The 16,296-nt window shown below is 43.4% G+C and overlaps 1 protein-coding gene across 2 annotated transcripts in view; it reads left to right on the top strand.

The window, feature by feature from the left end:
* Positions 1-16,296, top strand: part of LOC139302277 (neurexin-3b) — a 256,861-nt gene that overhangs the window by 202,159 nt on the left and 38,406 nt on the right. For both annotated transcript variants that reach the window (XM_070925931.1, XM_070925932.1), the window contains one exon: positions 15,129-15,300. In XM_070925931.1, the coding sequence (XP_070782032.1) occupies positions 15,129-15,300 (172 nt within the window). The remainder of the gene's footprint in view (positions 1-15,128; positions 15,301-16,296) is intronic.

The raw sequence follows: 16,296 nt of genomic DNA, 5'->3' as shown, positions 1-16,296 counted from the left end.
AAGATGTGCAGATGTATTTTAATAGCAATCAGGGGCAAAATCAAAGGAAGAATCTACTCTCATACTTTTAAATCATTATTGTTATTATTATTATTATTATTATTATTATTATCATTATCCTCACAGCAGTATGGCAATTATTTCCTGTTGGAGTGTTGATAACGTGAGACTTTATTGATCCCGGGGGCAAATTCACAGTCTATCCAGTGGTCTCTAAAGTAATTAAAATTAGCCCCACTTTTACCAGCTGCCACATTAAAGGGATGCATAGACATTAGTGCGTCAATAATTATAATCCAATAATATAACATAATAATAATGATAATATATATGATTCTGAAATGAGCCATGCTGCATAATGAGTACTTTTACTTTTGGTACTTTCAACGCTGTGGTATTGCTACTTTTACTTAAGTAAACATTCATCTTCGAACACTGTATGTATGTAACCACTATATAATGGCCTGGTTCTTTATAAAACTTAACCTAAAGTGATGAGTGGACTGCGTACTGTCTCAGAACATTGTCTCCCTGTATTTAGTACCAAAGATGGACAGTACGATTCGGTGAAAAGAGTTGTATTATGTCACCCATACTAGGAACTTTATGACAGTATCTCAGCCTCTACTGCATGGACTTTGATTATTCCTTTTTTTAATCTGTCTCTTGCGAGTCTCCCAACTTTATGGAAGTACAATACCTAAATCGCTGGAGGAAATTACAGAATTCCTTTAGGAAGGAGTCAGGGCCCATCAAGTAAATATAGTCAGTGGAAGTCGTGTGTGTAAAATCTGTCCTTGCCTGATAACCCCCCCCCCTCCATCCTGCCCTCCGGAAGATCTAAGCCTATGGCCATGACAGTATGAGTCAGCACAGAGGTGACAGATGTTAAGACGATGGACATGGGTGAAAGCACAGCTCTCTTGACCCACCAGAACCTGCTGTCCCTCACACACCCCCGGATTCCACAAGACCCCTTTGATTAAGTTGGTTTGAAGGCTGAAGGTACATGGGTAATTCATTCTTCCCACATTATCTTTAATATATTCACATTTTTGCTGGAACATGCCAGACTGGCCAAGAGAAGAGAAAGAAAAGGCATGACGTCCTTCTTTCATGGTTTAACCAGCTCATTCACTTAAAAATACAGTATTCATTATATTCTCTCTCTCTCTTCCTCCTCAAATGTCCTTTGATAAATGACCATTCTTGACAGTCACATGATGCAATTGCACACATTTTAGCAAAATGAGACTGTTTCGCAACATCCCCAGTGTTGAATTGCCCTAACCTGCGCATGTGTTGGCCGTTTTCCAGCAGGCTTCTGCCTGGACAGCAATTAATGTCATTTGGAGCGAAGAGGGACCTCATGACTCATTACATATGCCTTTTCCTCGGAAAAGCCTCAAAGGGGCCTTCTCCTCTTGTGTGCCAATGCTGCCACTCGGGGGATGGCACAAGTTGGATAACACTCTAATTATAAAATTCACTATGAAAAATGTCTTCTGCAGTGCTGGCAGGGATGAGATTAAACCTTGTTTTGGCTTTAGTTTGTTTGAGCTTCTATTGCCCACAGACTCTATAGTTGCTGTATGGATACTGCGGGGTTTTGCCATTTGTGCAATCATTGTCTAACTGCCTGAAATATACAGTTTTTGACTGTTTTAAATGTCCTGAATGGCTATTTATTAGCCAAGCTATTGCAGAGGAATGCTTTTTAAGCAGTAAGCTTTAAAAAGTCAGAATAGATTTTATGACTCTGCCCCAAAACATACCAGCGGCTGAGGAGGAAAAAATGATTGATTTTGACAGTGACAGCCGTGTATTTCTGACATTTTACAAGGTATTATCTGACATTATTCCACTAGTTTAGCTGTCAACCACAGCGGAAAGGATTGAAATACATCGTGCATTTTTAGGCTATAACCTGTGTCAACAGTCTTGCCGAATGGACAAGGAGGCCCATCTGTGCCTCGCATGGCTGATCCTGGTGGACCTCCCCTCCTCGACTACTGTAACCTGTTCACAGTCCTGGCTCAGTGGAGCGCACGCTGGCAAATAGCGGGAGGGAAGGGGAGGGAAAGAGGTAGAGAGAGAAAGAGATAGAGGACAGAGACAGTGACGGCAAGAGAGAGGGAATGTTGATGGGGAGAGGGAGCAGCAGACAGGGGCTAGAGATATGAAGAGAGAGAGGGTAAACAGAGATAGATAGAGGTAGAGAGAGTCAGCGCAGTGTGTCTAATCTCCCTTCAGGGGCAGTGGTGTAAGGACAGCTTCTATGACAGATAAACTCACCCGACAGCGAGCCCGAAATGACAGATACTCACCAGTGGTGGAAAGTAACTAAATACATTTACAAGTACTGTACTTACGGTACTGTATCTGACAGATTTAGTTACTAGTTACTTTGCAGATTCAAATTATTAATACAAGATATAATCAACTAATAGATTATGATGTAGTATTACTCATTAAGCTACACAGCAGTATATAAATGAGTTACAATAAGCTCCACCTTTACCAGCTAGTAAGAAAGTTGGCCCAGAGTCTCCACAGCATCTGGCAGAGAGAAGGAGGCAGCTTTGGTGAAAGAAGAAGAAGAAGATGGTGGCGGTTGGGTGGTTTTGTCAGTGGGGCAGGGGAGCTGGGAGGTGAAAGGAAAAGAGTGAGTGGAATAATGTTTGCTCCACTGTGGCGAACACGGATAGGGGAAGGAAGCAGCAGGAGGTGTTGTTTTCATCTCTCATTCTTTCACTCTGTTGAAGATTGTTTAGGTCTTAAGGGAGGGCCGGACTAGCCATCTCAACTATTCGTCACCCGTTTGTTTTGTTTTTTTGGTCTTTTGATTGAGATTATGCACACTGGAGTCCATGCATGAACAATCTTCCTATCTCCCCTAATTCCTTTGGAGTGCGGCTTGCTCGCTCGACATTAGTGAAGGGAAAATTGCCTTTGAGAGCCTCTGCAGTTATGTGGGTTTTTGTCAGGCTGCGCCGCTCTTTGTCTCCTTTTTTCTGCAGCTTAGTCCGCAAACACTGGTCAAACTGCGAGGGCACGCTTGAAGGGAGGCCTCAAGAAAATTTGACTTTTCTCTCCTTCTGAGTTTACTTCCTCTCACACACATCGAAATCGACATCCCAGCGTGCGCATTCTTGTCTCCACCTCTTCCAGAGACGGCCTTCAGTTTGAAGTCGCTGCTTCTGGAGGCTTCGAGAAGTCAAGGTGGCAGATGCTGATTATGTGGCCCTGCGTGTGTGTGTGTCATCAGTGAGTCTCCTGCAGTCTTGTTCGGGAGCAGCGACACAGGTCGACCTGGGACAGACCTTGAGAGTCACTGTGACATTTAAAAACAACCTCCCACTATTCGCAAGATAGACAACGTATTTGTCACTTTCCTCTGGCTCACTATTCCCTGCCATCTGGGAACCTATGAAGTTATCACTGAATAGAAAGAGATAAAAGATGTATATATGTGCCAACATGCCTACCTATATCTATATTTCTCTCTCTGACACATTCATAACTGCTACGTGGGAAAATGCACGCGAGTGCACACGGGATTTGGCATCACATCACTCACGTTTGCACACATGCCACTGTTGCATTTTTCAGCAACCATGACAATCTTCCCACCCGTGCAATTAGAGCCATAAAAAAGCCAGATAAAAGCGTCATGATAAACGCATGGGCGTCTTTGATCGTGCACTCTGACATGCTTACAACAGGCGACACGCATCAGCATGTATGCACGGCTCCCAACGTGCAAGACGGCATCGGCATAGTCAATCATTTGGACCCCCTGATTAACATTAATGGCGTTTCTCAGAATTACGCTGGCATCTCCTCGCATTCCAATCACCTAGATTTCATGCCTCCTCTCGGCAGGCAGCCCTGTTAATTGTTAGAGAGGAGAGCAGCAATGAGTGCTATCTGCTGAGCCTTTGATATGCACTTATCTTTTAGCAGTTTCATATTATGGGAAAGAAAATTGCCTTTAAAAATGACTGGTGCCTTATTACTTTTGGGCCAATTAATTAAATGAAAAATAATGCCTTTTCGAAATAGCGAGGAAAAAATAATTATGGAGAATAATTGACTGGGAAGGACAGGCACACGGGGAGGATGTAAGTAGACGTGAAGGCAAGTTTACTATTATTTTGTAGTTCATAAATAATACTTCATGATCTTTTTCAGACAGGCCTCATGGTTCTAACATATCCAAGTGTTGGGGAGACTCAGTTTGACAACGGCTTGCCCTGAAAGTGTCCAAAGCATTCAAGAAGTAGGGCACTTGCCTCAACGTTCCTTGAAGTGGGAGAGACAGACCGACCTAGATTTCCTCCTGTTTATTCAGCCATTTTAGGTGCCGGCTATTAATGTCTCCATTTCAGCGATCCCTTTTCTCTATCTCTGTATTTTCTGCTCCTGAACACGGCTACTTTTTGTTTGTTTGTTTGTTTGTTCATTCTCGCTGTCTTTCTTCCTCCCCTGTGCCCTCCGTCCATATCACCTCTCCCTCTCAAAACATACATGAAAGTAACTCTAAACGGCAGTGACACATTTAGACAGCTGCTGAGATACCCCACGCTGCTAAGCAGGTGGGGGGTCCTGATAGCTTGACTTATCTCAAAAAAACCCTGTAACCCACCCTCAAATTTGACTTTTCACTGAAAACAATCATCTTATCTCATTTATCTCATTTATACAATCCTGTGTTTATCCCCCGCTGATAACGTAAATATAATACAGCTCCGTAATGTGGTGTAAAGCCAAACAATCAGTCAAACAATTCCTTCTTTAATCAATCGTCAGAGCGCATCATCTTTTTATGTACTCCAGGGAGTTTGGTGCAGCTCTGGTTCATTTAACACACCTCTAATGCACCGAATGTGGTCATGAATTGGAAATGAATAAATGCAAAGCGAGACTTTGACTGGTGACCAGCATCAAGCTGACGTGACAGCCATGCACACAGAGACGGCATATGTTGCCCAGTGTGGCTTCTGAGCCGTCGCCGCAGGAGAGTTTAGACTCCACTGCTGCATTATGCCCATTCAGGTGTTCATTCATACATAAGATTACATCTGCCCGGGGTCACAGTGCAGTGTATGGGAAGAGCATTCCAGGTGAAGATACATGCTTGTAACTTAAAGACAACGGCGATCCTTTACTTAAATAAAAGTGCCCATACATTCATGTAAAAATGCTGTGTTACAAGTACAAGTATTGCGAGCAAAATACTGGTTCTGCAAAAAAATATCCATTATAACTGATATGTTATTATACATGACATTATTAGATTGTTCAGACTAATGCATCAATGCATAAGCAGCATTTTACTGTTGTAGCTGATCAAGCTGGAGCTATCTTTAACTACTTTATATACAGTTCAGTAGTTTAGTCCAGGGATTCCTAACCTAGTGGTTACGCACTCCAAAGGGTCACAAGATAAACCTGGGGGGAACTTACTCTTATAGACTCATAGCTCATAGACATCTGAAACATGACAAGGGGCTCTAAGTAGATGCTGTTTTTTAAAATGGTCACAAGCCACAATCTTTAATAATGCAGTGTATTTTATAAGCTTATTATATGTTTTCTGTCAAATCTTAATCAGAAAAGTAACTACACCTGTCAAGTAAATGTAATGAGTGTAGGTATAAAGTACAATCTTTTCCTCTAAGATGTAGTGAAATAGAAGTGAAAAATAAAATAAAATGGATATATATATATAAGGAAAGTACAAGTACCTCAAACTTGTACTCAGTGAAGATACTTAGTTGCTCTCCACCCCTTTTGAAAGGTGACAAATGCCTGTGATGTAAAACTGTTTGGTTTATGTTGGTTGCACTTGTATTGTTTTGTACGTATTCCAAGCCCCATTAATATATCTCCATTCTAACTGTGTTTAGAGCAACTGGAGATTCACTTCATCTTCTTACTGAGTCATAATCTCTCCAAGTTGAAGCAATTACAGTGCAAAGGGTGCAAATTTAAACAGCAGCAATTGGTGTCTATGGTGCTTAGTGGGAGGGAGCGACCCACGAATTGATATTATCTCAGAGAGACTTGGTGGATTTGAAACTAAATGAATCTCAAATCAAAATAAAATGAATCTCCTCTTCAGTGGACTATCAAAGGCGGAGAGAGATAGAAAGAAAAAAGAAAAGGAGAGTGTGGCTGGGACCGGGGTGCCTAACGCACTCCATTCTCAGTTAATCATTTTTCTGCAGCTCTCTCTCCACACCTCACCTCATAGCCTCTCCTCTCGTGTGTTTCTTTTCTACGCGGACGCTTTCATCCTGTGAGTCTGTTCTCCGTCTTTTCATTCCTTTCCCTCTGCCTTCATCCCTGACACCTCAGCAGGCAAGGTGGAGGGTAGCGTCTTGATCCCAGACAGGTTACCCTTGGCAACAGACCACCCACCCTCTCTGCTGCCAGCGTGTTTCGGGCGATCCAACTAGCTTTCGGCGCCAATGTTGGCACCCCCGCCCCACCCTCTTGGCGGAGAACAGAGGAGGCCCTTCTTTCTGCCCCATCATCTCCTGTGATTGGAGAACAAGCACCCCTCCCCTCTCATACTTTACTTTGCCCTCCATAATCTAGACCTGACATAGCCGGCGAGGGATCAGAACACTGTCTACTGTAGATGCCAGCCATTAGCGTTAGCATTTTAACACCTGTTACCGGGCGCGTGAGTGTTCTAATTTTAATGCAGTGTGCAGAGACAAACAAGGGCTGTGAGAAAATAAAAAAAACAACCGTCTGTGTCTGTGTATGTGTGTTCATGTGCACATGTTGTGTATTTACATTCATCAGCCCGTCTGTTTGTGCCTGGAAGTGCGTGCCCAGAATAGTGTATGTGTACACAAACAGATGGATGAGAAGCTGCGTCTCTCTCTTTCTCCGTCTCTATGTCTGTCTCCTTTTTTTCCTCACTCAATGAACTTTGGTCCAAGCTTTGCTCTACGCTCAAAGACATGTTTATGGCCACAAAACACAAAACAAGAGGGCAACTCTGTCCACCCCGTGATACTAGAAAGAGGCTCTATGGCACGGCTGCCCCCCTGTTTAGAATTTATATCTCTTGCTCCAATAATTACCATCCGTTTTGTAAATTGGGATGAAATAGCTACTGTTGATGGTTGTTTCTTTTTTCCTTCTCTGCTTCCCTTTCTCCCTGTGTGGTTTCGCTTTGCATATTGCCCCAGACATGGTGAAGAGAGCGTGCAAAATACAGAGGGCACCTCTTCAAACAAGCTGAAATCTTTTGTGTCTATTCAAATAATTTCACCCTGTGACTCTTTACCAAGCTGCTGCAGCGATGCATGTGATTGTGACTGAAGGTATTCTCTATGGGAAAATGTACCGAAAGGTCAAAGATAAAGTCTTTTTGTGTACTTTTTTTTGTGGCCACACAAAATGTCTGAACTTTTTTCCATTTATTTTTACTTAAACACTTGAGTTTGTTTTGTTTCAGATGTAGCAGGTGGGATTTGTGCAAATACAGACGTACAAAAGTTGTTCATTTCAGAAAAATGAGGGGAGGAGAGAATGTAGGAGGAATTGAGTCCCTGCTTGATTTATTGTGCGCTGGTTTCATTCTGGGGCTACCAAATAGAAAGTGCTCAAATTCAGCAGCACATTAAATTAAATATCTGCCGAACAGATTCTAATTTGATCACCAAGCTGTTTCAATTTCATTAGGCTAGTCCCTAATGGACTTTCACAGCATATTATTCCATCTAGCACAAATCCCATTCATTGGCTTTTTTTTTTTTCCTCTAAATGAGCCCCCTGGCGCATGGGGACCATGTGGCCCAACACGGTGCAATGAGAGGTCACACAAAACCTGCTTTTTCTTTAATGGAACGCTGGTGCGGAGCTACAGTCAGTAAATGAAATCAAATCTGAATCCATAATAAGTGCAATCAAACTAAAGATTTCTGCCCAGCACCTTCTTAGCAGCTGTTGCAAAACATCAATCCAAGCAGAGTATTAATACGAACATGGCAACGTTGAGAGCGCATGTGTGTGTGTGTGTGTGTGTGTGTGGCGACTGAGTCCCTTTGCTTTTGCATATGGCCTGAGTGCATGTTGTTTTTGGCCGGTGCACACTGCATTGTAGTAGTGCAAATGAAGTCGTGCAGCAGCAGGTCAGGCAGAAGAAAATTCATGGCTGAAGTTTTACCACGCTTCTGTGGTTTAGCAAGCTTGTGATTATGCTGCATGCATTATAATTACTTCAGCTGTGTGGTATTCTGACCGTAAACAGAGCAACACTTAACACCTTTGAATGGATCTCTTTAGAAAAGGTGTTTTTTTTTCTTTTGGCCATCATCTATAATAACATGTTGGAGCAAAGTAATATCTGGTTATATATTACAGATCCATAATTATATGGACGGGTACCGCTTGTAGTATTTGTCATCAGCCGTGCTGTTTGTGTCAAAACATATATATACAACAATAAAGTGAATGAATAGCTTGAACGTTTGGACTGATCAAATGCACAATTCTTTCGATGCAGCAACAATCAAACCTAATTTACAACTTTAATATAAAACATTCCAGGGTTTTATCTGTCGTATGCTCATACAGAACAGGCGTGTGCAGTGAAATGCATAGTGCTATACTCCTGAGGCTGTGCTAAAAAGGCAAGTGTCAAATTAATAATAAGCAGTAAGAGAAAGGTCAGAGTTCACCATCCTGACAGGCTGATGGAAGAAGCTTTTTCTGAGTAAAAGATTATTAAACATTGGTCTATAGTCCTTGAAATTAGATCCAGATTCGTTGGCTGTACGCGATGCAGCAACCAAAGGTTCTTTCAGGGACAGTGACTTTACTGAGACAATGCAGCCAAGACACGTGCAGTAAAGTATAGTAGCAATGATTAGGATCAGTGCAGTGTCAGTACTCCAAGTTCCAAAAGGCTGAAAGTGATAGTATGGAGCTGGAGAGGACTCTGCGGTAACATTGATAAATGTTTTCACTAGGCCGTCCGCCATTAGTGTCAGTGCAAGTTACAGCCACGAGAGCGGACAAACAGGAAATAGAGAAAGAGTGGGAGTAAATAATTGATAAGGCTGACCCTGCACGATTCATATTCTGCTGCAGAGGATCAAAGAGCGAGGCTCAGAGTTTGACATTGAGCCCGAGCGCAGGAGTCAAAGCCATTACCTTCCCCGGCAACGCTGCTGCTTGTGTTTATATTAAAAATGCAATGGCTCTTCCTCTTCAGCCCGGGCTAACATTAGCTGGCACTCCTGGGCATTAACCAACTGGCTAATGGACTCACTGGTATTACCCTAGCAATTACCTACAGTAGCACTAAGTAAAGCGAGGTGGAAGCCATTTTGTTCCTGTCCATCCGATGAAGCTGTTCCTGGCTCTCTCAGGTGTGAAATCTAGCCTGTGTTAGACCTCTGGGTTCTTTTAGGTGTGATCAATATTTCAGAGGCACCAGGCCTCTGTGCCTTGTATCCTCCCACATCGCCTCTCACAACAGCTCGGCAGCCGATTATGAATGTCTGAATGAACGTTTGAGTCAATTAATGATTAATGGAACTTCACAGTTTTCTGAGGGATTTTTATTTGAATAGTGCATTAAGACTGTCACTGTGTGAAGCAAAGAACCCTGGACCTTGCAGCCTCCGCGTCTAACATGAGAAAGTAAAACCGTGTCTGCAGTGTTTTATTCAGTCCCACTGTAGAGTATCTTTCCAAGATTAGTGCCTTTTTGTGGTCCTTGTCTGTCAGCAGCACTACGTATGCATCACTGCTGTGAGCAGCTACATGTACATCAAATTGTGATTTATTCATGACATTAAAATATGCATTTCTCCCCCTTCTTTCTTTTTCAAGACTTCATATCCCTTTCATAAAGGACACAGTCAAAGCCAATCATTGCCCATGAGTTACAGTATACCTGCTTAATTAGGCTGTCATTTAATTCAAATTAACTGCTGATATCTAGCCATGCGGATAGTTTTCGTTTATTTTCCCAGGCTTCGAGATTCTCTGAGATTCTGCTGCTACACCAATACAATAGAGGAGAATGGAATTTGTTTTGTTGCGCTCACAAAATTGAAAAATAACATTTAAAAGTCCAACTTTTTTTTCAGAATCATTGGCCTTGTTACTCTGTGTTCTCCACAGAACTTTCTGTCCCAGCTTTTCAAAGAAGCGACTTTCTATAAAAAGAAATATCCCCTATGAAACCCCCCGACAATGTGTGGATTATCCAGAGTAACAGGAACACACGACACATTGTTGTTTAAGTTGTTTAAACCACAAATGAAGGTCCAAGGCTGGGGTTGTATATATTTTTCAACAAATCCCACGAAAACCAGTAATGCTTTAGTTCACCTCTCAGTACTTTTTCGACTGCTCCACCCTGTATGTTGCAGTCAGCCGCAGGCCGATTGGTTCTACTGAGGATGTGAATTTAAAAAAATGGGTGATAATGGTGGAATCTAGTGAGTTTTTACATGAGCAGGTATGTGCAGGTGTATGTAGGATTGAGTCAAAATAGACCACAATGTTCATTGTAATAAAGGAACATGTCAATCAGTGCAACACTGTGGCTAATTGGTGCATTTTTAATAGTTTTGGACAATGGACCTTTGTGGTCCTTTCATTGGAAGAAGACAATTTAACTTTAAATTCCATTTACCTTCATCAAGTTGAGGTGTAGGCCGAAATCTCCAATTTCAAAAGGTTTGATCCAGTAATTCACAACTTGTTTGGTTGTACACGTTGTATATTTGCTTTGTATGAATGATCCATTTGATTTATTGTGGGAATAGAGACATACACAATTTCAAGACCGCAACAAATATGCAGGGCTCTTGCTTAGCCTGGGGCCCGTCAAGTTGTCAGTACATTCTGTACATGAGGAAATGACTTGCACTAAAAGCCAGCGCACACACACAGGCCTCTCCTCAACAGCCTCTAACATCCTACCCTTTAGCAAATTTCTGACTCCAGAGCCTGACGCGCACAAGAACAGACAGCTACAAATCACTGCGCCATCTATGAGTTATCTCTGTCAATTACTGACAATAAATGGCTTTGGCACTGTGAAGGCCAGGTGCATCAATCCAGCGCGTCTCACGTTGTCCTAGCTTCTCCACTCTATTGATTGTACTTCCACCGCTTCCATGATCCAGTTTTGATGGCCCCTGACCACAAAAGCTAACTTGAGCGCTGATGTCAGATAAAAGGCTGGATATGTAACCTAAACTCCCACCCTGGGACATGTTCACATTCTTGATATCAGATCTTCCCCCTCCCAGCTGAGACTTAATATAGATCCACTTGAGTCATCCCTCTACAACTACTCTGTGCCCGTACCAGATTTCAATCAAGGTTTGATTGCAATGCAATACCTTTTGTGGGGGGGGACTCCCGCTCCCACTCCCACTCCCAACCTGACCTTAAAGTGCTTTCAATGCACAACTTCAATGCACAACTTATGTGGCAGATATCTTCTGCCACATAACCACATATATTTATCAATTTCTCTCTCTGTCTCTGTACCTCTTTTGTCAGCTTTTTTCCTCCCCAGCAGAGCTAAATGTGCTAATTCTACCCATCTCACCTCCATGAAATGGCTTTCAGATGTATGTATCTGTCTGGGGCCTGTGGCTTAGCAGAATGGCCATTCAGCGAGCCGGGGATGGGGTCTATTGTCAGTGGCTTGTCCCCTGTACAGCAGCTGTCTGCTAAGGGCTGTCTGTGATGGCTGTCTGCAGGATCGCCCACCACTGCTTTGAGTGATTCTCTCTCTTTCACTCTGCCCGGGGCGCTGCATGTGTTGGAGGCATTGATCGGTCCTGAATTGGATTGCTGCGGGCCTGATTACTGATGTCAGTGTGTGCCGGGTCACGTGGGACCGCTGGAGCTCCTCGTGCCAAGCCCGGGCCAGCTCGCAGCAGAGGAGGAGGCGGCGGGGGGGTGTGGGGGGGGGGTTGGGTTGCTTGCTGGAATTACATTTATCAGTCTTAGTTACACAGAGCGTGAACACAACATGCCCACACATACTGTACACTTAAGTGACGCACAAACAAACTGCCAACATAATCTCTATTCCTATAGCGGTAAAACAGTCGGCGTGCGTGATTGGCATTAAATAGAAAGTGTGGGAGCATGTTAGACTATAAAAGGGTTTTAGCACATCATACCAGTAAATTACCACTTTCCGCACTGTAATGTCATATTTAGAGTGTTTGTTTTGAGAGTTAGTAAGGGCGTCTGATTGAATGTTTGGACGCTTTGTATTTTTTGCCATGTGACACTGCTAAAGCAAAGTTTCTTATGCACAAGGTTACACTCTAAGTCTTTGTGTGTGTGTGTGTGTGTGTGTGTGTGTGTGTGTGTGTGTGTGTGTGTGTGTGTGTGTGTGTGATTCGGTGTCCATTTGCCTTCAAGTGTGTGTGTGTAAGTTCAGAAGTGATTCTCCGCGCATCATTTGTTTACGCCTGGAATAGTGGGCCATCATCTTTTTCCACTAAGAGAACAATAGCCATTTTTTCCCCCTTTGCTCAGGAGACAATGAAGTGCCTTCCCGCCTCGCGCGCGACAGGCCAATAAAAAACGTAATTGGATCTGTCAATCAAACATTGCTGCAGCACGGGGGTGGGCTGGCAGGTGGGTGGCGGTGGCTGAGGCGGGAGTGTAGCCGGACAACAGGAGTAGTGCGGAGGAAGGGAGGGAGGGAGAGCTGTGCCATTGCAAAGCACTACCACGCACAGTTCCCTCTCTGCACACTGCCCGCAGGCGCTCGGCAACAGTTACAGAGGTGTACAATTGTTGTGTTTTGTTGTTTGTTTGTACCAGGGCCAGGGGGGTGACGATCTGTCTTTGTTTGTAGGTATTAGTGGGTCGGTGATGTGGCTTTGATGCGACTACACAGGAGAGCCGGGGCTGCCAGAGCCTCTGAAGGTCACAGTGGATGTACTAGTGCTGATGTGTCTGTCTGTGCTTTGTATGCGCTCAGGCCGTCAGACATAGTGTTTTTTCCTACCAGGGAAAAGGTCTTGTCATTAGTCAGGAGAGCCAGGATGCTTTAGTAGTATTTTTCACAGTACAACACACACACTGAACGTCACCTTGTCACATTAAATCATCAATGTGTGTGTGCTTACCTTAGCCTGTCTAGGTGCATGGATTATGTTTATTTGCTGCTAGATAAGAAGCGAGCGTGCCCGTACACTCATGCACACGCACTTTTATTATATGCATTTGCTTGGTGTTTTAATGACAACTACTTCAATTAAGAGCCCATTTACAGCCTCTCTGACGGTGACGTTAAGTGTGCATTCAGATATTCTGCTCACTCCCACTCTGAGCTCTGCCTCGGCTTTTAGGAGATGGCTTTCTCATGTCTTTGGAGACATTCTTTTTCCATTATTAGCCGAGCTGTCAGTCCTTGCGTTATGGTCTCAAGCGCACTGTAATGCAGTGCCGTATCTCCTTTTATGAATAGACAAAGGATGTTTTAACTGTAGGTACGAGTGAGGCATTGAATACAGCGTAGGTCTTCAGACTTCCTTGGCAGTTAAAAGGACTTGTTGAGGAAACTACAGGGTTTGCATGCACACACAAAGTCCTTTTACCGCTTACTTTGGGCAACTTTCTACTTCCTTAAAAACTGGAAGAAAGATTACTGTTCTGCTGGATGCACTGTACATTACATAAACACAAGAATATACTCCTGCCTCCTTGCTCTTACAAAAATCCTAAAAAATCCTAATTTAGAGAAATGAAAAGAGAGCAGTCTGCTTCCTTCCAAGGTTTTCTAGGTGCTCTACATAAGGAGTGGAAATGTAGGAATAAACTTGATTTAAAAGTTAATATGTGTTCCTTATTGATCTCATTTCTTTTTCCTTTTTATAAACAGCAAAAATGCGTAAACAAACTAACTCAGCAAAATGTGTTGCTGCGGAGCAAACACACTTAATTTATTACTGTACTCTGCAGTTTGTTATAATAATCTGGTGGTAAAGTATTCTAATATTATACTCTTCAACTTGGAGAGTACTTGTGAATCTAAAAGCATGAGGGACTGTGCTAAGTATAGGTTGGCCTTATTAAGTTCTCCTACGGTATTAAGAGCCTGTAACACTAAATAGAGATCAGCAGGTTTAAGTGTTGTCGTTTAAGTTGTAGCAATCTTGCGATGCTTTTTGTGTCGACGAGCACCGTTAAACTCAGCTTGACATTATCAACGCCTGTATTGTAACGGTTAGCCATGTGGGGCCAGTGTCTCAGCTGAACAGTTAACAATATGTGTCTGCCCCCCTGTGCAAGCCTTCTTAATTTTGGTTTTGTTATGAGAAACGGTCCCTCTGCTCCTGGCTTCTAAAGTAGGTAATTACACAGTGAGATTCCCTGTGGGGGATTAAAACAAATGACACAGAAAACACAGCCCTTCCCCATTGCCACTCACTCAGGCCCTGCCTCCGCTCTAAAGCCTTTTGCTTGGAACGCCTACATGCCCATGAATACGTAAGCAGTCACAATAAAACGCGCTGGCAGCTCATGAAAATTAGTGGGGTCGGGGCGGAGAGGAGTCCGGAAATGATGGGGATGGATCACGATTTATGGACACGGTAAAACTGGTTTAGCATTAGGAGCTAAACAAAACATATGGTATTCATACAGTTTGTAAGGACCGCAGCAGAAAAGGCATCTGTCCTGCCAGTTTTGCACTGACAGGCTGCAGGGAGCATTACTCATCATTACAATCTCTGCTGGCAGCCTATTTTCATCACATTACAGTGGTATAATGAAGCGTAGCGCACTAGCGTCCTCAGGTTCTCTGAGTAGTTCACCATTAGCACCAGCCGAGGGCATTCATCCAAGTTGCTTTATTGAACTTTTTACAGTTAGTTTATTATATAATTAATTAATTGCTGCACAACAATAGGTGGAACCTGGGCACAGTAGCAGCTTTGACAGTCGCAACAGATTTGATGTGATTTATTGAGAAGTAGAGCTCCCTGCATTTGGTGGCAGCTGCCAGCTCAGAAAAATATTGAATTCAAAGATTTGGATTCCTTCTGTGTTGGAATCAGACCACTAACTCACTCTGTCTGTGCTTCTTCCCCTTGTGTCTTTTCCAGGAACAAGGCAAAGTGGGTGTGACGTTCAACATTGGGACGGTGGACATCAGTGTTAAGGAGACAACCACAGCGATAAATGATGGCAAATACCATTTGGTCCGATTCACCAGGAACGGGGGCAACGCCACCTTGCAGGTGGACAACTGGCCAGTCAATGAACACTTTCCCACAGGTACTGCTACTCTTATTCCTTTTGTCTGATGAATTTCTGAAAGAGTTACAGTTAAAATGATAGTTTGAAAACCACTGGACACCACCTATTTGTTTAAGCAAAGGGCACCACCAAGAATAAAAAGAAGCTAATACAAAAACATTGACTTCCTCCTGTTCTTCTGAGTTTCAAAAGACTAAGCGGCATATGCATTCGCATTAGCTGGAACACTCTATGCTCCTGTGGCAAACCACGCCTCAAAAAACTTCCATGCCCTCACACCTGACTCCACAGGAGAGGAGAATACCGAGCTAGAATCTTTTGTCTTGCAAGAGGCATTAACTGTGCAACATCTGGCCAGTTCATTTCAGGAAAGGGATTGAAAGGCACCAAGAGACATTTGGTTGCTGGGCAAGCAAAGAGAGGATAGAGGCAGGAACCAAGGGGGTGGCCTGTTGGCCAGATAAAGCTGCTGCCTGCCTGTATCTCTCATTCCCAGGTCAGCAGAAGCAGCACAGCAGCAGAATACAAATAGGGTCATCAAACAGAGCCCGCTCCATTTGGAGGCTCAGGCACTCCCTTCATTTGGCAAAGAGATGTGCCACTCAGCTAGCTATGTGAGAGAGTGAGAGAAAGGGTGAGAGAGAGAGAGAGAGAGAGAGGGAAGGAAAAATTCCTCTCGCGCTTCAGTCCATTAAATTAAGTTGGCTCTCCTGGTCTTTGATATCTGTTTCTCCATGCCAGCCCAGCTCAGGAGAGGCCACCTTTGTTTCCTTCTTCCGTATTACCCACTCTTCAATTTCACTTAGTCAAACAGAGCAGACGCACAGGGAAGCAACATGGGCACAAAGTGGCAGTCGAGGCAAGAAGAATTTGGGATGACAAAAGATGATATGAAACTTCATTGATCTCGGCGGTGAAATTGTGTCGTAGCAGCAAGACATAATTGGACAGAAACGTATGTAGAATGAATAGACAATGGTGAAGATTAAATAGTCTTACATTACCAGATGTGGA

The sequence above is a fragment of the Enoplosus armatus genome, chromosome 19 (genome assembly GCF_043641665.1).
Source record: "Enoplosus armatus isolate fEnoArm2 chromosome 19, fEnoArm2.hap1, whole genome shotgun sequence".
In the NCBI taxonomy this organism is placed as follows: Eukaryota; Metazoa; Chordata; class Actinopteri; order Centrarchiformes; family Enoplosidae; genus Enoplosus; species Enoplosus armatus.
Note: the sequence above shows the minus strand (reverse complement) of the source record. Positions and strands in the feature narration are given on the sequence as shown.